The sequence below is a fragment of the Triturus cristatus genome, chromosome 6 (assembly GCF_964204655.1).
Source record: "Triturus cristatus chromosome 6, aTriCri1.1, whole genome shotgun sequence".
NCBI classification, from domain to species: Eukaryota; Metazoa; Chordata; class Amphibia; order Caudata; family Salamandridae; genus Triturus; species Triturus cristatus.
In genome coordinates this window covers 1,299,068,816-1,299,091,792 of record NC_140589.1, presented here as the reverse complement: position 1 = coordinate 1,299,091,792, position 22,977 = coordinate 1,299,068,816, and the positions used below count along the sequence as shown (strand labels likewise).

General features: G+C 44.1%; 1 protein-coding gene across 8 annotated transcripts in view; it reads right to left on the bottom strand.

Moving 5' to 3' along the window:
• Nucleotides 1–22,977, bottom strand: part of EYA4 (EYA transcriptional coactivator and phosphatase 4) — a 671,943-nt gene that overhangs the window by 541,109 nt on the left and 107,857 nt on the right. For all 8 annotated transcript variants that reach the window (XM_085612271.1, XM_085612267.1, XM_085612263.1 and 5 more), the window contains one exon: nt 12,564–12,669. In XM_085612271.1, the coding sequence (XP_085468397.1) occupies nt 12,564–12,596 (33 nt within the window). In that variant the 5' untranslated portion in view covers nt 12,597–12,669. The remainder of the gene's footprint in view (nt 1–12,563; nt 12,670–22,977) is intronic.

The following is a 22,977-nucleotide window of genomic DNA, read 5'->3' as shown; positions in this document are numbered from 1 at the left end:
TGCAGTTTGTTTGTGGTTGCCCTAGTAGCTCCTAAATACAAAGCATTTCCATAGTTGAGACGAGAGAGGATTAGGGCCTGGACCATAAGTCTCCTTGCTAAGAAGGGGAGGAGCTGGAGAACTTTGCGGAGCATTCGCAGGATGCCATAACAGGATGCAACCAGTTTTGTTGCCTGATAGTCAAATGTGAGTGACCGATCTAGCCACATGTCAAGACTTTTGATCTGGTTTTTGGGCTTGGGGGGGGAGCCAAGACAGTTTGGCCAAGCTGGGTGTTAGTTGCCCAGCAGAATGAGCTCCGTTTTATCTCCATTCAGCTTGAAGAAGGATAGTTCCATCACATTTCGTGACTCTCTCCAGGCAGGGGCATAGACTGGACGAGGTAGATCTTGAATGATTTAAGGCCACCACTAGTTGGGTGTCATCGGCATAGGTAACAATTTCTATCCCAAAAGGGAGGACAATTTGTGCCAGAGGGCTCATATAGAGATTGGACAACGTCAGAACTCAGAGATGAGCCCTGAGGGATACCAGCAGCCAAGTGGAATAAAGTTTGATGAGTGATCTCCTTCAAAGACTTGAAAGCTCCTGTCCTCGAGGAAGGATTGTAACCTGGTGATGACACTGCCTGATAGTCGGACATTCCTCAGTCTGTGGATCAGGATGTCATAATTAACAGTGTCGAAGGTGGCACTGAGGTCCAGAAGGATGATCGCTATTGATCCACTGTTGTCACTGATCTTTTTGGCATTTTCAACCACTGCAAGTAATGCGGTTTCGGTCCCATGTTGATGGCGGAATCCAGTTTGCGAAGGGTGAAGTATGTTATGGGATTCGAGAAAAGCAGAAATAACTGAATTAACATGCTTTTGCTGATCCCGGGAAGGAGGGAAATAATGCGACAGTTACCAAGCGTATCTGGGTTAAGGCTGGGTTTCTTTAGTAGCGCCCTCACTATGGCGTGTTTCCACAGTGGGGGTACTAGTCCGGTCAAGATGGAAGAATTTGTCAACTTCAGAAGCACCGGAAAGACTGTTTCCCCAGCCTTACTTAGGGTTTGGGGGGTGCTGGGTCATTAGGGGAGCCAGATTTTGCTGAGGCACATATGTTCACTAGAGTGTCCATATCCATCAAGGGAATATCTTTGAGCGAGTGCTCTCCGGATACGGAATGCTCCATGATCCGCGTATTAATAGTGGGAGTGTGGGGGTGAAGGAATATTAGATATTCTTGATTTTATTAGAGAAAAACACTGCAAGTTTGTCACACCGCGTGTTTGAGCCGTCAGGAGGGGCATCCCTGACTGGTAATTTTAAAAGATGCTTAGCGATCTTAAAGATTTTGCGTAGGGAGTTTGAGGCGGAATTGATCTTTCTTCATAGTATGACGCTTGTGCATCCTTCACTTTAGATTGGTAGATTTTTATAGAGTCCCTGTATTTTTGTTTACTTATTGTGACATAATTTCTTCTCCATTTCCTCTCAAATCTTTTGCAAATTTGTTTGTACTCGTGCAGCTTGGGGGAGTACCACGGAGAAGGGTTATTCTTAGTTTTTTGTGGATGTGTTTCCTAGGTCTGACTAGGTCCAAGAAGGAATTGATCCAATGGTTAATTTGGTAATTTGCGACAGCAGGGCAGGGATCTAGGGTAGGTATGGAGCTTTCCAGAGCTGCATTCCAGGAGTCCAGCGGGAGGTTAGACCAGGAGTGTTTCCAGCAACTGGTTGAACTAATGGTAGGAACGGGTTTTCGACAAATCCCAAGAGAAGGGGACCAAAAAGTGGTCAGACAATGGTACTGGGACTGGATCTCGTAATGAAAGATCCCTGCAGTTGGAGAAAATTAGGACTAGGAGGTGCTCTTTTTCATGAGTTGGGCCCAAGACATTTTGCTTTATCTGAAAGGCTAGAAGATTCTAGGTTAGTTGGGTCACTACTGGGTCTGAGAGGTCATCAAAATGCAAGTTAAAATACCCTAGTACAGTAAAATTAGAGGGGGAGCTTGCCAACTTGGCAACAGCTTCTGATAGGATTTTGAACAGTTGTCCATGAGGCCCAGGGGAGTGGTTGATAAGAATACCTGAAAAGGTATGGGTTGGCGAAAGTGAGATGGAAATGGAAAGGTTCTCACAATCAGGAAGGATATTAGGGGTGATGCGACATTTGAAACCTTCTTTTAAGATAATGGCAATGCCTCCTCCCCTCCCCTGTTCCCGGTCTCTCTTCAGGATGTAATATCCTGGTGAGAGACATTGCACAAAGTCTGGTTCTGACTCAGCATTGACCCAGGTTTCTGTAATAAACATCACATCAGGACACTCCTCTTGGAGCAAAATAGAAATGTAATACATTAACTTGAAATAAATATCTATTTGGCGCAATTATGTGAAATGCGGAATATAAAACACACACGCACATATATATATATATATATATATATATATATATATATATATATATATATATATATATATATATATATATATGGACAGCCAATATAATTCAGCTGCAAAAAAAAAACAACATCAGCAGGTTGATAATGAATAAATAATTCTGCTTCACACTAACTGGTAATGCAAAATGAGTTATAGTATGTTAAATTTTCATCAACAACCTCCCCCAAATATCTAAAAAAGGTATTGGCTAGTTCTATGAAGAGAGATACAATTGAGCCAACGGGCTGACGAGCCTTGGACCTGCACCTGCGCGCCATGAGAGGTACTCGACCTGTTTTAATTACATTTTGGCAGTCCACGCGGCACCCCTTTACACTGACCTGCTCCCTGCTGACGAGAGGCAACTACCTCGAAACACGTGTCCAGGGATGGCTAATGCAACACATACTTTTCTACATACACCGTGGCATAGGCGTACTCGCCGTCGCTACTACATTGACCACAGTTCCTTGGGGCAACTTGCTGGTGTGACGAGCAGAGTGCGACCAACTTCTGATTCAGAGATACAATTGGTGTAAAGATCAAAAGCACTGACACCGAAAATATATCATCTTTTAGACTGGATAAATTGTATCCCTCGAATAACAGGGAATTATTTTGTCATTTCGGTTTTAACACTTTATCACATGTTCCAGCACTTGACTTGCCTCACTCTCTCCCACTTATGCTTGTTACACTGTGACATCCCTTTGCTTTCTTCCTGCTTCCAACCACCCACTCCCACCCCAGTCCATTGCTCCCCTTCCAGGTCCTGCCTTACTGTTTTCATAATAATTTTTTTCTGCATTTTGCAAGGGCCAAGCAGCTCCACACAGCTACAGGGTTGCTCACATCTGTCAACTTGAGGGCCAGACCAGCGCATACTTTATTCTTCTTTAACCATTTCAAAATGGCAGTCAGTCTTCTTGGAATAGCAAATTAAAAACAAAGTATTCAAAATATATAAAAATTAGAGTTGGCCACTGGTGCCTCAGCATGCATGCGCACACACAGGCAGCATATTGGAATCCTTTTTCTTTATGAGAAAATCTATTCCAAGATGATCGCCCACGAAGGGGCACACAAAAATAGCCATCTTAGAATGTCTCTTCTCTCATAAGTTCAGAGATAATTGCTGATGAGTCAGCTAGCCCGCAGATGTGTGACCATCTTTTCTGTGTGTGAGAAAAACGTTTCCAAGATGGGTCCTCCCAGGTGCACTTGTGTGTGCAGCATGGGTAGCCATCTTGGAATATTTTTTCTGTTTCATTTGTTTTGGCTTTGTATCATGTCAAAGCAAGCACACATTCGCGAAGCCTATAGCTTTGCATCCGTTCGCAGGCAAGATGAATTTACTTTGCTAACGCCGGTTATTATTTTTTGCTCAGCATCTGAAATTCTGACAATTAAGATTTCCTCCGTGATTTCTTATTGTGCTCGACTTACTAAGGTTTTTTTTTAAGTAGTTATGGCTTCAGTCAGAATATGGTTAGCAATATAAATTGAAAATTAAATGACCATCATTAAAAGAAAGAAAACCAAGATATGTGGATCAGGTCACCATTATCTCGCATTTTCAAAACGAAATAAGGAGTAAGAGAGAGACAACTACAATGTGTGTCAGGAAAAGCCTGAACACTAATCCCATAATAATTCCTCGGCAGAAAACCGGCAAAGAAAGGATGAGATGAAAGGGCAAGTAGGATAACAACAGAAAGATGAAAATGAGCATAACAAGGCAACAAAGTTGACACAACTGCCAAGAAAATTAAAATAATCATGTTGGGTGGATACTCTTCGAAGTATTGAGAATATTATGAATACGTTTTCCTGGGGAAGATATATGTGTCTATTCATTTTGGAAGTTGAATGCTGTGTATACACTGGGTGGCCCGCAAACCAAACCAGTCACACATGCACATTGAATTCACAAACAGGGACTGTGGGGGGGGGGGGGGGGGGGGGGGGGGGGGGAGAGACTGAGTTTTGTTTCTGTGTAGGAACATGTGTTAATTACCCTTTAAGCCTCAACTGGATGTACAACTATAGGACCTTTTCTCCACTCAGAATACAAAAAAATTATTGTAATTTGTTGTTCAATGGCACCATGGAGAGCATGGAATTCTAATGAGCAGATGTTTTAATGTCTATATCACTTATTCTCCTACTGACAGACATGCTGGTCTGGATGCCCACATTACAATTCACATCTACTGACAGTGTTCTCATGAAAGCAGCACCTAATGGGGCTTTGTAAACATGTCACTGATATAAAACAACAACTTTGGGCCTGTTTTGCATTAGGATGGTAATGTAAATACTCAGATTTTTGGGGGAAATGTTAAATAGGAGGAAAGCCCACTAACAGACTTGCTTTACCAGTACTATATGGTGGAAGAAGTGGTGGTGGTGGGGTCTTAGCTACATTTAGAACTTCCTCCACAATTTGGGGGATTTTCCTTTATCCCCTTAATCTAACTGAACCTAAAGTCCTACCTACTCATAGAAATGTCATTTTTATTGTCAAGTCATTATTGATTTTCATTTTCACTAATAATAATCCTGTATGGGTTCCGGAGTAGCGTGCTACCAGCCAAAAAGCGTTTCAACACCTCATCAGGGGTGGCAAGCACTATATATATGCAAAACCTTCCCTCTTCTATCCCTCCACTATCCTTTTTCAATCCAAATAACAGACTAACCTGTCCACCGCTCAAATACATTTCATATTTTCCTACACTAATTCACCACTAATTCTTTTGGGTCCTGGAGTAGCGTGCTACTCGCCGAAAACCACTTCAACGCCTTGTCAGGGGTAGCAAGCGCTATTTAAATGCAATTAAAATATATAATAATATAAAGAATAAGAATAAAATAAGCAGCAGTTCAGATAGGAAACTCTTCACATAAAAATTGTTTCATATAATGACTATGGGGTACTAATTCAATTGTGACTGTTAAAATGTATCAGCTTTTCCAAACGATGAGAGAGAAAAAAAAAATCAAAGGAGCCCATATTGAGATGTTGCAGATTACCATTTAGAATGCAGTTAGCGGAGGAGCCAAGATGGCGACCGGGACGGCAGCGTAGACTCCCGGCTCCGTGAACCTCCGCATCCCGCACGGATATCCTGCACGAAATCCTTAACCTGTGCTACGCGGTCGTGTTTCTGAAGGAGAGTGGCACCCGACTGCGTGACTCCGAGGTTTCTGGCTGCGGTATCGCCGGAGAAACGAGCATTTGAACTTTGCGGCCTGTGCTGCCCTGGAGCCGGGACCTCAGGTGGACGCCGTGGCCGGGTGGCAGTTCAACAACAGCGGCCTGTTGTGACTGGGCGGAGGCGGTCCGCCGGAGCGGTGCCAAACTCGGCCTACATTTCGTCGTGGTCGTTTCTACTGTCAAGTGTAGCGGTCCGAGTGCATGCCCGTGGGGGCAATTCTCAGATCCTCCGGTGGCTGCCCCTGCCTTTGATGGTGAGCTGCCCGGCTGCCGCCCGTATCCTGCCCTGATCATTGCGGGCCGCCCCTGGCTTTTTACGGGAGCGGGTCCGTAGTGGGGACGACTGTTGCCCGTGACCACGCAACGGATAACTTTTCGCCTGCCCCCGGAACCCGGTCACCAGCGACGTGGCCATCGAGACGCTTGTCCCAGGGTCCCGGCCCCGGTGAGGGTCAGGCATACTTGGCGGCCATCTTGTTGCGATGAAGCCTACCATCCTGTCCGCTGGGTCGCAGCGGGCTTGTGAGAGTGCGACTTTTGGGAGTGTGGCGGCGCGATCGCAGAGAGCTGTGCTGGGGTACGGCGACCTCCTCGAGGCCCTTGGTGCTCTTCACTCCTCCTTGATTCATGGTGTCCGGGTCTTGGGGAGTAAGCTCGACGGTGTGGCGTCGGCGTTGGGGCAATGGCGGCCCGCCTGTCCGCACGTACGTAGGGACTACCCACACTGCGCACAGGAGGACACTTTGGCGGCCACCCCTGAGGTTGGTGCACGGCTGGACACTCAGGCCAGTATGCTACAGTGTGTTCGTCCAGCTGAGGGCCTGATCTGTCCCGGAGGCATTAGACCTGAGTGGGATGTGGTGGCCTCGTCCCGTACGTGCCCTCCTGCGACCCAGGGACAACTCCAGCAACTATTGTCTGCTTTGGCTGCTTCTGCCTTCCTGGACCTTGAGTGCAGTGCATATCCTGGGGCAGCACTGGGAAGCCTGTTTCTCCACGCTGCGGACTGTGTTGATGCTCAGAGACTTCCACCCCATCTGTGTGCGTCGCTTCTCGGACGTTTTTGGACAATCCTCTACCTTGTAACGTCGGATATGGTGCTGGGTCGAGGGGTAGGCATGGGCAGAATTCCAAAGAGTGGTCAGGGATAAGGCTGATCCTTCAGGGGTGGTCATCTAGTGGACGGGCGGGCTCAGGGGTTGCGTGCTCTCCTGGCATAGCTAACAGCATAATAGGTGCATAGTGCTCCCCATCTTTCTTGAGAAGATCGCTTTTGTGCTGTTTATTGTTCACTTTGGGGGAAACTTACCGTGCGGGAGGGAGAAGCCGGGGGTATGTTTTGAAGGCCCTCCTCCAGTTTATTAATACGTTCTCCACCCCCCCGTCTGGTGGGGTTCTTTTCCTACTTCTTTTTCCCTCTTCTCCTATATTTCGGGTCTGGTTCCAGGGCGACAGGCACACTGCTGGGGGGGGGGGGCCGTACTCATCTGCAGAGGTGCAGGGTGGGGGGTTGGGGGAGGGGATTCTTTCGTCTTTTATCTCTTTTTCCATGGCCTCCTTTTTCTTCTCTGATTCTTTTTGTTTTTCTTTTTCTGGGATCAGCGTGATACACCTCCTTTGCTATGACTCGTTGCCGCTCCATGTGTACCACAATTTCCGGGGTGCTCTCCGGGAGTTCTGGCGGGGGACTGCAGGCGCAACTGCTTATGATACTCTTCCTCATCCTGATGTTCTTGTGTTTGCGCTATTGACCTAATAGATTGCTGTAAATCGTTTACGTCTATTACTCTGCATACCTGGAATTGCTGTTTGAAAATTGTCTGGCACCTGATCCTTCTGCCTCGTTTCATTATAAAACGAAAACCTTTTTCTCCTGGTGCCCTACCTACGCTGTTCACAGTAATAGCATCACGACTCTGCTCCCCGATGTGCTGCCTGTGTTTACACTTGCCCTTTTTTTTTTTTGCTCTGATTGCTTAGCGGCCGGCCCCGGGGGGTTGTAGGCCCATACTTGTTCTCTATTGAACTGTCAATAAAGGTTTTCAAAAAAAAAAAATAAAAAAAAAAAAATAGAATGCAGTTAGCCAGATACACGTGGCTTTTTTTGTTTTTACTAATGTTGAGGTGTATGGGGCTCTTTTACACTATATAAGGCCAGTGAAAGTAGTTTTCATTTACTTCCATTTTATACAGCATCACTCAACTATTAAATCAGGTGTCAGTCCACTTCACAAGAAACAGTAGATATTAAGAGGAATGTTAAAAATGTGAATGACACAACAGACCAATGGATAAAGAGGGTCAGTTGAATGCCCCTATAAATATATCATACATATTCATTTTAGTAAAATCAAAAGGTATTGGTTAACTCCAAAACTAAAGCAACAGACAGTAGACACTTGAAGAATTGTTGATGTACATCTATAAACATTCCGGACATAGGATGTGGCCCTTCACTGCTACGTAGCCAACCGCTTACAGGAAAACCTTTAGCCCACAGCCCATGGGTGATCATCTCATACAATTTCACCTTATTTATTTCATTTCCATCATTCAGGTTTCATTGTGTGACTCGAAGGGTATTTTCCACTTCATAGGGGCCGATTCCCATCCAGGTCGGAAAGCACTCCGACCGAGCAGGATCCGGGGTGTTTTCCAACCGATCCGAACTCCTGCAGTCCGACCGAGTGAGTACGATGCGGCCGTATGCTGTCGGACTCGGTTCGGTCGGACTCCCATAGAAGTCAATGGGAGCCAGTCGTATGAAGCGAACATGGACTCCCATTGACTGAATGGGTACGTCGCGGACTAGGGTGCCCCCTACAGTGGGTACGCGCCGGTGCCATCCGCACCGTACATGCCTTTGTTGGGGAGACCCATGGGTCTCCCCCTGTGTCCGAGTCGTAAGGCTGCGGGTGACGGGGGATCCGACGCGGACACCCGAAGTCCGACTCTGGGAGCTTTTGCGAGCCGGACGCTCCGACTCGATCCGGCTGTCCGAATCGAGCATCGTACTAGCTCAGTCGTGAAACTTCTCCATTGCGCGCCACGGTTTGCTTGCGACCGAGTCGTACGGAACGGTTCAGAGCCGGAAAAGATTCGGATCGTACTTCGACGTCCGGACCTGTGTACGACTCGGACGGAAAATCAGCCTCCGAATCGGATCTGCTAATGCCGAACCCGATTCGGTGCCCTACCGACCAAGATCAGAATCGACCCCTTAGTGTGTACTCTTTTTACATTGCGAGAAAATTGGCTATCCTTTATAACTGTAAAAGCCACACAGACCTAAAGCCCCACGTACGTATCCCTGCCTCATCAGGCATTGCTCTAATATTCAAACAATCCTTTCACAAATCATAAACCAATAGGTGGGCAATTTAGAGAAAAATTGAAAATCCAACAGAAAACGAGGAATGCCAGAGCACTTTTCCTGAAACTGACATCAAAGTTCCCTTTGTTACATAGTTCTCCCTCTCTGAATAGTTCCACGCAGTCCATCTATTTATCCCCTACTAGTACAGTTTTCGCTTCATGCCTTGTCTATACTTGTACACTAACTCCACCAAGGTACTGTTCTGATCTATAAAACGTGTTTAGTCTATTTTCCATAAAACTTTAGGGGTTTTGCTCTGTCTAGTCATTCACGCCTCTGGTTGTGCTTTCTCCCTTGGTCTCGTTGAGTCTCCATGTAACTGAGGAGTAGGCAGAAGAGGGAGGAGCGTCAATTCGAATGGGTACAGAGCAGAGATCAGGGTACACCCAGATCACACAGCCAACTTCACAGGCGATTAACCCCACCAAACTACTCCCAAAATGTAAAATTTGACTTACGTTTTGTTAAATACACAAGTAGCGCTATATGCAACCATTAACATTACCTCATAGTGCTCAATTCTAAAGGTAGTTACAGTAATTTTTAATAGAGGCCACATACACTTCTTAAAGCATACAAACAAAATGAAGAGGTAATACTAAAACATCCCTGACGCTAGCACTAATCCTTGGTGATGGGCACCAGCACAGTGGTTTGTTAAGGAGTCAAAATAAAGAACTGAACTGCATCAAACCTCCTAGCACCTGAAAGATTATGCTGAAATAATGTGGCTCTCAGGTGGTATTCCCTCAACAATTACCTGAAGGTAGATAACAGGATGACCTTCAACAATAGGATGAAAAGCGTTCAGCACTAAATTATTCATAATACAATTACTTCAGTCCACTGCATAGAATTTCAGAAAATTGCACCACTCCTTACCCAGGCACCGTAGGGACGACTTACTAGCATCGCAAAGCACAAGGCGTACCTGTCATGAAGACATGACCCACTGCCACATTAAGTGTGATGTTCCGAACAAACGAGAAGGAGAAAATTTAAATTACGCCAACAGAATTTGAGTAATTAAGACAATTTCACAGTATGCTTATTACACAAGATTCCTGAAAAATATTTTGGGGCAGATTTATATAGCGCAAACTCGACCCAAAGGTATTGGAGGGCTTTACATGAACATCAGTTACATTACACAAGGGCACATACATGTTTAGATAGGCACGGGGAGATTATATAATTTGCCCAGGATCACAGGATGTTGAGCCGATGCTGAGGCTCGAACCTGGTTCACTAACTCCAAAGTCGTCAGCTCCGACCATAAGGACACATCCTCTTCCGCCACCTATTGTAATTATAGCATGGGGGGAAAAAACAACCAGAAAGCTTCAGTGCCACCAGGTCAGTAAGGCTGGATGAGCAGAACTTACGAATTGGGACACATAGACTGTGGACTGAAGAGAGTAAGTACAAGGAGAAGACAATTATGGCTTCGAAAAACAAGATCAGAAATTTAGGAAAAAATAAATTTTCAATTGACAGCCTGTCAGCTTCGTAAATGTAACTGGAGGTATGAGTGTGTTTGGTAAAATGTAGAAGAGACTTGTGATAAAGTTTAGGACAGGGTATTTGCAATACACTGGAGGCAGAGACATATATCTTCTTTCAACCTCATGTTCTCGAATTCCTGCTTTATCACTTCGCTGTTGATGTTCCTTTAGCTTAGCTCAAGTGCTGGTGTAACAGCGTATACCAGAAATCTACAGATTATAGGATCATTTCTTCCCAAACACCCTGCTGTCTGCCTTTCTCTCACACAAAAACATGTAAGGCCTGCCTCTACATGCAAAGTATCTGCACATTACCATGTATGCATCAAACCCATGGGGGTCCTTGAGCTAGAGAGACCTGCCGCTTAGTGACTTTCAAAGTAGGATCTCTGGCCCAGGGTGCATAAAATTGGCAGAACACTACTTACTCTACTTAAACAGCATTATGGATACTTTAACCCTGCAAGGAAAACATTTTTAGAAAGATGGCTCTCAGCAGAGTTGTGTTTATGCATAGTTTCCTCTGAGATACAGTCTGAAATTCACTTATAGCACTAAGGCCTGTGAGAGCACCAACGTCAATGCTCATAGGTTCACTGATCCATTGGGAAGGGTGGAGACAAAGTTAACCATTTTGTAGCAGGATGCCTTTGTCGAATAACCACACAGGGGTCACACCGAATCAGTAATATTTGAAGTGGCCTTGGCATTAGTTCTGACATTATCGACTAGAAAAGTAGAGCCATATGAACGGGTCTCATTCAAGGGCAAGCATGTGCTACAGTACACAGGTCCGGAAGACTTTCTGGAACCATTAACCTACTGCTTTGATCTGCTAAAAACAAGCATTTTTTTCTTTAAAAAGACACAATCCTGAGCAAGCACTGATACTTTGCGATATCCATGGTACCTTACACATACAGGCATAGCTGACCTGGGATTGTGAAAATCATCCCTAAATTATATCTGCTCTAAAACTAATCAGAAAATGGAATTGGGTACTTTTAAGGTGTTAAAATTCAGTAGTAGTTGTTATTTATTACTGTTTTCAGTTTAGGTCTCACCTATCAACAGCTGTAGCCAACTGATCAACACCCAGATTCAGAGATAACACTTATTCCCTCTTCTGATGCTGCCTTGAAAGATTAAATAGTATTTCCACTGGAGGGCAGATGATGAATTTGGCTTTATAGAGTGCATTCCGTGGGAGAGAAATGTTATCTAAATAACAATATATTTCATTATATCATATTATGCTGATTCACAAAATAAATTCACAAATTCTCCCTTTACAGTTACAGTACCAAACAGAAATGACAATACCCCCAAATCATATTTCATAACATATATCCTTCAATTTTCCAATACTGGTAGTAAGTAAAACCTTTTGATACACCAGGCACAATATTTTTATTTTGACTGACACATAAGGCAATTCTGCTATTTCATATTCAAACACAAAAAAATGTGGTAACATTAATTTATGGCTGGGTACAATGTGAAGATTATGGCTAATTTATATACATCACATTGTTTATTTAAATTAAAATCGCTAAAGAAATCTAAGATCTCCAACCAAGCAAACCTTCTGATGCCTACCAAACAGATGCGCTGACCGTTTCTATCTAGTAAGAAAGAAGTCCACATTTTGCAAATAATGTATTCTGCACAGTGCTTAATGCACTGTGTTTTGTTAAAAAGTTGAACCAATTGCAAAAATAAAATATTTTAAGAACCACTTGGTAAATATTTCCACTTATTGGATCAATTCACTTTACACTAATTTGTAGGGCAAGGACAGTTACTAGAACTTCTTCAATTCTGAAAACGACCGTTTTCAACAAATATCTATTACACCGAGAACCAAAAAAGTCAAAGTTGTACATTTGCTTTGATCTCAGGAATAAGGTTTGAAGAAATAATCATACCAACCAACGTTCGACAGTTAACATTCAATGCAATCAAAGAGAGCGCAGGCCCGATTAGCCGCTTGCCGATTTCTCAAACATGCATCAGCCTCTCACTTACCGACTGATCATTCAGATCCTGGGGGTCATCCATGGGGGGCCAGAGGTTTTCTTAATATTCTTGCTGGAAGTGACGTCTTTACTTCAACAGCGATGAACTTTCCTGCCTTGGGCACAAAAAGAAACCATCAGCATTTGCTTCTATCACAAACCGGCTAAGAATTGTAGGATACATGTAAAGATTGGAACATGGTGAATTAAAGTCCTGCGTCATTCTGACAACGAGCGACTATACTTGGTTCAGCAATGGCGCCTGTTTTTGATTTTGCTGTCACCAAAGAAATATGTCCTTCACAAGAAACAAGCACCCACTTACGGATTTGTGAACCTATTTTAAATATTGTTAATGACCGCGTTATGAAAACATATCTCATGGGTAAAAAAAAAACACATACACATTTACTAGACGCTTTTAAAATGCAACCAAACATGCACACACGTTTAACAGGAACAGCGCCCGCGTTAATAATACAGCTTGAAAAATGGCGTATAATTCAACGGCCAGACTCCCATTTCTTCCCCTGAAGGCGCATAACGTGTTCAGCAAATCGCATGGCATATACAAAGTGACTTAAAACAGGCAGTATCTTATGATGTGCTAAATGAAAGTGATTACCCAATTTTCTGGCCTCCCAGTACAGTGCCTGAGGACTTGGGAAACGCACTTCCGGCACCCAAGTCTTGCAAGATGTTGTACATATTTGCGGTTAGGTTTGCTGTGCGAGATATCTGTGGCACAGCAGAACACCAGCGTAGAAATTAAGGTAGAGGGGGCTACAATAAGTAACAAAATGTGAAACAGATGTGAGAATGAAGATTTACTTGGCAAAACCCAAAACTTTGGCATTTCGATCTTTTAAAAACTAGCAGTCCTGGTTTCTTCCCATTTACTCTTATTTTGAAGACTGGAATTATTCGACGGGGGAGGGCTAAATTATGAAGCAGGTTTGACTACATTATGCGGCATGAAAAAAGACAATTTATGAGGCGTAATGCGACACAGTTTGTGATAGCAATAATTAATAGTCTATATGCGGAATTTTCCACCCAGCAGAAATTCCGCAGGCACACATTTAACTTATGTGAGTACACCTGCACAATTAAGACTTGTATTTTTGTAGAAGCATTTATAGGAGTCTTTGAGAATCTAAGAAGTATAAACATGTGCTCCAAATGAAGGGGTACATCTTAGGGGAACAATAATTCTGCACTTCAATGTTTGCCTTCATTTTGTGAGTTGGACCCCAAATGTGCAAATGAGCATTTCTGCAAAATTTACTTATGCATCATTTTCACCTTGTGAAAAATTGCATGAGTAAATGTTTCAACACAGGATACTCTAGAAATCTAAGCACCACAAATTTGTAGAAATCAACGAAAGAATCTTTGTAAATCCCTCAAAAATTGGAAAAGAACTCCCAGCTGTGGAATAAACAAACAGAAGGACATTTCTAACTTTTTCCAGGCTGCCTTCATAAACCAGCCCCATACATTTTAAGCAGAGAGGCGACCTTTTAACACAATGTACTGGCAACTACGGGGTAAGACACAGTTGGATACTTTTAGCCATTTTTGTAACTCACCAGAAGTATTACATTAAAACATGCCTTTGCCAACTAAAAGGGCATACAAATGGAGCCTCACAAGGAAAAGGATTGCTACACCTACAAGTTAATTCAAGCAATACAAACTAAACAGAACACTGGGCTCCAGGCTTGCACCACTTATCATGCCACCTTACTATCAGTAACCTATAGGAGGCACTGCTTTCTCAGTACAAGACGCTAAGCTCTGGAACTCATTACCAGCCACCATTAGACGCACCAAGGAGCAAACACACTTCTTTCGACAGCTGAAAACATGGCATATTTCCCAGATAATTGCACCACCCACATTCCAAAAAGTAAGCCCGGAAAACAGTTGTACCCTGAAACACAATCCTCATTTTAAAACCTACAAATTGCAAACAACTCAACCAGGAAACAGCTTTTGATATTCAGTAAAGTTAAGAAGGTCTGACCTATGGTTCACGGTGGTACTATATAGTTATGCACTTGCACAAATAACGATTATGGCCCCCAATAATACTAAAACCATAATACGTAGCAGTCAGCAGCAAATCATAACTTATAACTCCTCCTAAAGTTACATTAGACATACCTACTATGACGGTTGTCAATCACCAGTACAGTACAGCCCAAAAAAACAGGCCTCACCAAAAGAACAGGTAGGGAATAACTGAAGAGATTTGTCACACGTTCCTTGACAATTAGGAGGATTTTAATATAGTCCACCCCTGCAGGTCCCAAATATCTGTCGTCTGACCACTTTTTTACATCTCACAAAGAAACTCAGATAAGGGATGAAAATAAAAATGCCCATCCCGCAACATCTCTCCACTTCTCACTCCCTTGCACCATACACACTCTGGAACACAACTATACACATAATCTCAGATTGGACAATCCAGTGCCACAACCAGCAAAGCAGACTATATCATAAGAAATACCATAAAGGGAGCTGCAGAGCTTCTCAAGAAAACCATAAAAATGCACGTCTGTCTCTCACACTTCATCATCCACTGCACACCATAACATGATAACCGCACCTTGGTGGTCATCACGCATGACATGGAGACTTCTCACATAGGATCAAAACAAAGACAACATCCTTCCTACCACACACCCTACACAGTGTACACGGTGTACCATGCTACCCTTTGAGGTAAGAGCTTCAGTGCACCACATAGAGAAGTAAGCGCTGTATAAATGCTGCATTACAATACAATAACCAAACATTGCTGTAAATAACTAGAAGTAAGGTTAGGTTTTATTTGGAAAAAAATCATCACTTGGGTCCTGCCCAGGGGTTTCCCTATTGCCACAGCCAACCAGAACTGTCATATAACCAGTCAGTCAGTCAATAAATCTTTATTCAGTTTTTATAAAAAACATAAAACATGGGGGAAGTGGCTATCATATTATGGACTGAACACTGTGGGGGTGTGAATGCAGGAGGGAGAGGTTAGTGGGTTGGGGTCCTGAGGAGCTCCTGTGAAGGCCTGCTATGTGCGTATTTTCTCTTCGGTGTTTTATTAAAACGAATGAAGTGCTGTTCCCAAAAATAAACATAAAAGAGTAAAAATACAATATTACAACAATAAATAGCGATAGAAGTAGAACCATTTGACTCAGGCAATGCTCCTGATGATGTCACTGGCAAATATCACCAGTGCAATTAAGTGGACAACAAGGCTCCAGGAACCAGCAGCAGAAGAAGCAAGCAATAGCTTATTCATCCCTTCCTTGGTCTACAGAAAAACAAGATAGACGCATTCAATATAAGAAAGTGCTCCCATTCCACAGAGCTTGCACCAACTTGATCTTTGGACAAGGACCAATGCTAGGAGGGACAAGATGTTCAGGCAGACACCTCACTGGCACCTATAAAGGCTATGCAAAGGAGAGAGAGAGACATTTCCTCCTGGGCGAAAGTAGATTTCACTACATGGCTCTGGGGTACACGTTCTGGAGGATTAGCTGTTTACATCAGACTATGTTTTTTTAACCAGGTTTATTGAGCTTTCTGTTTTTTCACTGCATATACAACAGTACATGAAGATATATCATACAATCATGTATACATGTATAAATACATAATTGGAGAAGCAATATAGCACAACAATGTAAAACTAAAAGAATGCAATAGTAATCCAGATCATATACGATGGAGTACATGAGCATAGTTCTTCCCATCGGACTAAGGGCACCTTCTGAATACGGCAGGCAATGCTGAAGTTGTGGAATGGGAAGGTCAAAGAAAAAGAGTCATTTCTGGACCCCAAATTAAGAACAAGCATTGGCAAAGCCAATAGGTCGTGCCTATCTGAAATTTATTGGCTTTGTTAATGTTTTTAGCTATGTTGCAAATGGCTGAAAGTAATGTTAAAAAGCTGTGACACAGCCAGCGTTGTCCGTGTTATAGCACTTTTATTTTATTTTCCGTTATGCTGCACTTAAGCAACTGCTACTGTATAATAGGGCTAACAACATTGACAAAGCCAATAGATCTCGCATAGTCGAGCCCTATTAGTTTTTCCAATGCTTGGTATGGAATGCCATGTTGTAAATTATAAGTATTTATATAGTGTTTACAATGGCTGAAGTGCAAATGTTATAGAATGGAGAATGCCCTTGCCAAGGTGTTAGTGTGTTCAGATTCAGAAGCATTTTAGAACCAAACAAAAACTGTGAAAATGTGCCATATAAATTAACTGAATGTATAACATAAGTTGTAGGTAGACAGGAAAGTCCAACAGTTAACAGCTTTTATTAGAGTGAAGCTTTAGGCTATGTGTTACTTTGGATGCAATGGTTACAAAAGAACCACAAAAAGCTCACCTGACTGCTTGTTAAGTAGTAAAATATAGCAATAATCAGTGTTCAATGGGTTTCCTAGATCTTTTGGCTCCTATGGCGCTGCACCATTCAAATCATGACCCTAGGGCTTCCAAGGTAATTGCATTTTTGACTGCTTGATAAGAGGTAAAATATAGTAATAATCAATCAGTGTTCAGTGGGTTTCCTAGAGCTTTTGGTCCATATGCTACTGTACCCGCTGCACCATTCAAATCATGACCCTAGTGCCTGAAAGGTAATTGCACATTTGTGATTGCTTTTTTAGAAGTAAAATATCGCAGTAAGAAGTGCTCAGCGAGTATCCTAAACTTGTTGGCCCTTGTGCGATTGCATCTGCTACACCATTAAAATCATGACCGTAGTGCCTGCAAGGACAAATGACGAAATCGTTTATACCCAGTAATATTTGTGTTCCAAAAAAGATACAGTTCGAACTTAATCTCCAAACACCTCTGACGCGTCTTCGATCTGACGTCCGCCACTGGCAGACGCTTACTCTCTCCCTTTTAGGTCGTGCAGCCTTATTTAAAAAAATGATGTCCCTACCCCGCTTCCGCTTACAAAACACCCCGCACTATGTTAGCCCCTCATACTTCAAAGAAGTTGATAGCCTCCTGCGAAACCTGCTCTGGGGGGGCAAGCCCCCACGCATAGCTACCCACAAGCTCACACAGGGATGGTTTGACGGGGGAATTGCACTGCCAGACATCAAGCACTATTATTGGGCTTCTCACCTTGCAACAATCAACCAATGCACTTACAAACCCCAGGACGATCCGGCCTTCCAGATTGATAGGTGGCTATTACCGGGTGGGAGTTTCGAGGGGGCAATATATATGCGGAAGCTAAACCCCAATCTGACAGGCCCCACTGCACATGCCGTAGGTGTATGGAAGACCGCCACGAAAAGCTTGGGGTAGGGAGGTAAGATAACACGGGCGACACCGCTGTGGTGCTGCGACCAACTAGGCCGTTTGATTTGCTCGAAAGGCTTTGATTGATGGGACCTTATAGGAATTTCCAGGGTGGGGGAATGGGGGAGGTCGGGAGAGGTGGTCCTGTTTGAGCGGCTGCAGCAGGACTACGACATGGCGCGCTCCGAACACTTTAGATAGCTGCTGATAAGGCATGCTCTGCTTGCAATCTTCCCTAGAGGGTAGAGGGGAATCGATCCCGGAGTACTCTCCATTGGAAGATAGGGTACTGGATGGAGACCTGCCGGAGAGAGCTATATCTCTTATCTATAGGAAATTGATAAATAACATGCCAGACCCTCTGGACCAGCTGCGGGAAAAGTGGGACCATGATGTGGCAGGCCTGGACGATGACAAGTGGTTAGCTGCTGTGGCCTCTCCTCGGGAGGTGGCCATATCTTCCAGACTGCGCTTAGTGCAGCTCAAAATCCTGCATAGGGTGTACCTTTCAACATCTGTTTTGGTCCGCATGGGGTATTGCCCCGACGAGAGATACACTAGGGGATATGGGCAGGTGGGCACGTTCATACACATGCTAGGGAGTGCACAGGTATTCAAAGGTATTGGGCTGGGTTTGAGACTTATGGAGAATGCACTGCGTCAAGGGTTTGATGGTAACATACAACTGGCTCTCCTGAATGCTTGGGGGCGACTGACCTGACCTCCAGAGAGCGCCTGTGGGTCACCCTGGGAATGATGGTGGTGAAACGCAACATTGTGAAACTATGGAAGGCCCAGGAACCGCCAAGTACAGTGGACTGGAGTAAAGACATGGATTGGTGTATGGTAACAGAGAAAGCGGTATATGTTGCCAGAGGCTGCCCCAACAAATGGTCACAGGTCTGGGACAGATGGAATGTATATAGAGGTGGGATATGTGAGCCCCCGTTGACTAGGGACGAAACAGTTGCACGCCTGTGTATGTTGAAAATATAAAAATGTAGTCGTGGTTCCGTTTTCATGCCTATCCCCTCTTGAACACGCACTTGCTGTAACAAAACTAATGTATGCGGTTTCAATGGTCAGTGTCTATATGTCATACTTGTTCTTAATAAAAAGAATAAAAAATAAAATAAAAAAAGATACAGCTGCAGATGGAATACATAATTATTGTATAGCTAAACATAAAACACAAAAACGTTCATAACAAGCATATGCAATGCAATAGGTCTTGCATTTACGCAAGTTTGAGCTATTGACATTGTAAAACATAAATAAAAGGCATTGTCACTTACAATGCCAATAGCTTAAACTTGCGTAAATGCAAAACCCATTGCATTGCAAATGCTTGTTTTCTAGTGTCCCAGCCTACAGACCCACATCTAGACAACTCCACCTTAGGAAACATTTAATTGGCAAAGTTGATTCCAATAGGTTGAAAGCATTTGCAACGGCCATCATTCAGCTAATTTAGTAAAATTACTTGAAGGTAGAATGTGTGGGTGGCAAAATAAATTGCCCCCTCCATCTGTGTGAAAAACAAAAAAGAGGAAAACAAGTGATTGGTTGTATGCTTGAATTAATACCAGCCACTGTAATTACCCAGCGCGGTATTGGAGTCCATTGTTTATTGTCCACTCTGCCACCTCAGAAAAGAACCAGCCATGTGCAGACAGAGCCAGACTAGGAACTCATGCATCCTTGACAAAAATGTTGAAATCAGTTTGTTCTGTTACTATTCTTTCTCTCTCAAAACAGGCCTCCAATGGTTCCAGCCACCTGGGGAGTAAACTGATGGAATGCATGTCCAGGCGGATCCTGTATGCAAATCAGCATTGGTCCTTTTCCAATGGGAATAGCCTAGTCTGAACTGCCAGGTCTGGTACCCTCCAAATGAGAAGCCAAACAATCTCAAACTACTTTGTCCTATGTAGTCCGCTTTAGTGAGGTGCAGTCTAAGGCCTGTGGCACTGTGAGCATAAGACCATGTCCGGGCATATCCATGGTGCACAAGGCATCTCGCTGTGAAAAACAAACGCTGATCAACCACATTCCAGGCCATTGTTTCTGTGTTCAATATGAAGGGGAAAGCCAGAGTAATCCTCAGTGGCTGAGATTAATTCAAGCATGTCACCCACCACTTTTTGCTTTCAATCCATCTACGTGTCCACCTGTTTTGTTGTTATCTATCATTCACAATATTTATTTGTTTGAAAAAATATGCATTTCTTATGTAAGCCATGGATTAATATATGGCTTTTACTTGCTTTGATCTGCACGCCACATGTTTGAACGCCAGCAGTGTGAACTTACTGCGGTGACTAGTACATTGGGTAATAGTAACACCAGTTCTTTCTAACACCTAGAAAAGCTAGAAGTGGGCTATTAAAGAAGTTATTATAAGCAACACTTCGATCCTTAGTCACACCAATAAACCGTATGACACAGACTTTAATAAGCAACGAACCAACCCTGTGGGCTTTGATGCAGCTGGGAGCAGAAGGGCATATTCCTTGGTACGTTAATCGCATGCCCGCGCATGCTCTCTTGCTTTCGTTTGAGACATCAAGACTCACTAGTCGAGGTGCTTTCCCTGTATTAGTGCCTTGAGGACTCTTCTCTGCCAGCCAGCCTGCAACTAAAAACAAGCATTGGCATAGCCAATAGGTTTCGCCTTTGGGACCTTATAAGTGTTTAGCCATGCAACAGTTGCATAACTAAATACTTATAAGGTCCCAAAAGCGAGACCTATTGGCTATGCAAAGCGGCCGTGCAAGTTGAAGTGATCACGATCGGGATCACGATCAAACATCAAAGCGGCCGCGAAAGTGAAAGTAATTGCGATAAAGCGCGGCGGCGGCAGCGCGCGCCCGCACACATGCTCTGTAGCTCTAGGCTGGCCTGGTAGCACTTTTTGGAGCCCTCTCAATAAGTCTCGCCAGACCAGCGCATGCGCTGGGTCAGGCGAGACCTAAAAAACAAGCAGTGTTTCCAAACGATCTCTAAAAAGCTGCCCTGTGCAGGTTACCTGACCGAGCATCTGTCAGTATCAGGGAGGAAGATGCGCGAGCCCAAGAAGCTCTCAGCGTTGTTGCAAGAATCACACACACACACACGAGTTCAGCAGAAACGCAAACCCCGCAGCAAACTACAAAGGGAAAAGTTCCCGTTCGACGCGCTTTATTGCATATCAAAAAATATGATTACAATATTACCTACACTGTTGTCCTATATTGTTTCAACACGTGTTTTTTTAGTTCTTATTACGTGCACTGAATACGTTCTGCCGCAAGTCCCTTAAAATTATTTTTGTACTAAACCACACACAGGCGTACAGTTTTTCTTAATAAAAACTAAAACTATTTCCAAGCCCTCGTTCGGCGCTGCACCATCCGCGAGTACGGTTGTACCTGCTGTCCGTGGAAAGGGTTTCAGTCATCTGAGCACGTGGATAGTGGACTTTCAGGGTGTATTATAGCTCGGAAATGCCGTGGAATCATTATTTTTCTTGGTTCGATAAAGGCCACGCAGACTTAGTGAGAGGGGACTTCAGCGGCGACCCGGCTACACGCGGCACTTCGGCCGCTTGTGTGAGATCTGATGTTTGGCTGCAGAAGTGACGCACACAGCACCAGGTCTCTGCCCACGCCGCATTGTTAGTGCTGTGCAATTGTTTCTATGACAGAAGAAATCCTGCCACCCTTTGACTTGAGTGCACATAGTTGGTTTCAGTTTCACACTGCGGGTCACTTGCCCTCTGTTGTGTTTGCTTAGCCATTTATTCGGCGTCGCCGAGGTTTCCATGGCGTTCTCTGCCAACTCTTTCATAGCCAGGGCCAGGAAGAGATATTTGTGTTGTTTCAAGAGATAACCCCGCGTGCAGTATAAACAAGTTAAATAACAAGAAGCAAGCAAGACATCAGCGGTTCTTTAATTTATTTGCTTCCCCGTGAAATGGATCCAAGAAGCCCTTCAGGTGTACTAGTTTTGTTGACATCCAAAGAATCATCACTAATAGCAGCTGGTGCAGTTTCGCACTTTGCGTTCCACATAAGCCACACATCGATAAACACACGCAGATTGTGTTGGGCTGATCCCGACAGGAGCGCCTCAGGCTTTGAGGCATCAGCTTCAAACTATGGCAAGTTCAAATCTCTGGAGAGGCGCTGCTGCTCAACGATAGACACTAGCCCCATCTCCAGTAAGCTCCTTCATCCATATGGTACCTGCTGTGTATTATTAAAAATGGCACCCGCGGGTCTTTGGTAGTAATAGTTTGAACAAGACGGGGAATTGCTTGTGTTTCATTCTGCAGACTCCCAGTCTCCTGTTTCCGGAAGGGAACGTTCATACCACATATTAGTCAAACATTGGCACAGCAAGAGTGTCATGGGCCCTTGTGCAAGCAAGCTGACTTGGCCCTCCTGATGCTAGTTTGCTAGTAAAAGGGAGCCCCTGACATTCATTGGCCCTGGTGCCGAGTGCATTGCTGCTCTGGTTAAGGTTAAGCCCCTGTAGTTAAGCTTGCAGAATCTTTCTCCGTCTCCAAGAGCCCTTCGGGCTGCCCAATCAGAGTCAACAGCGGAGTCTGTAAAAACATTTGATGAAAAAGAAAATGTCCGTATCCCTCATTCCACCCAGTTCCGTGGAGTAATTTTCCCCATTATTTGTTTTTTTCTCGTGAACGATTTGTGTTAAAGGGGAGAACCACGTGCCTTTTATAGTGTGGACTCTGTAGAGGGCCCTGTCAGTGGGCACACATGCTGACAACAAGGCGCCCAATACACTGTGAGAGCAGGGTTGCCAAGCTGTAGCTCCTAAGAAAATGGTTGAGAGTGAGACCCATAGCAACAGGCAGCTGGAATGGCCCATGTGCTACCTACTGTCAAGAATCGAGAATGAGGCCTTAAGGCGCACGCAGTGGATTTTGCAAGGGCTTGCATCGTGGGCGTGCATGCGCTTTCTGGCCTCCTTACTAGAATAGCTTTTCCATTATCAGCCACATGGGGTGATGTTCCTCCACGTGGTATGTGGCTGGTCTGAGGAGTTGCAGCACACAGGTGTGCGTCTCAGGATCAGCCCT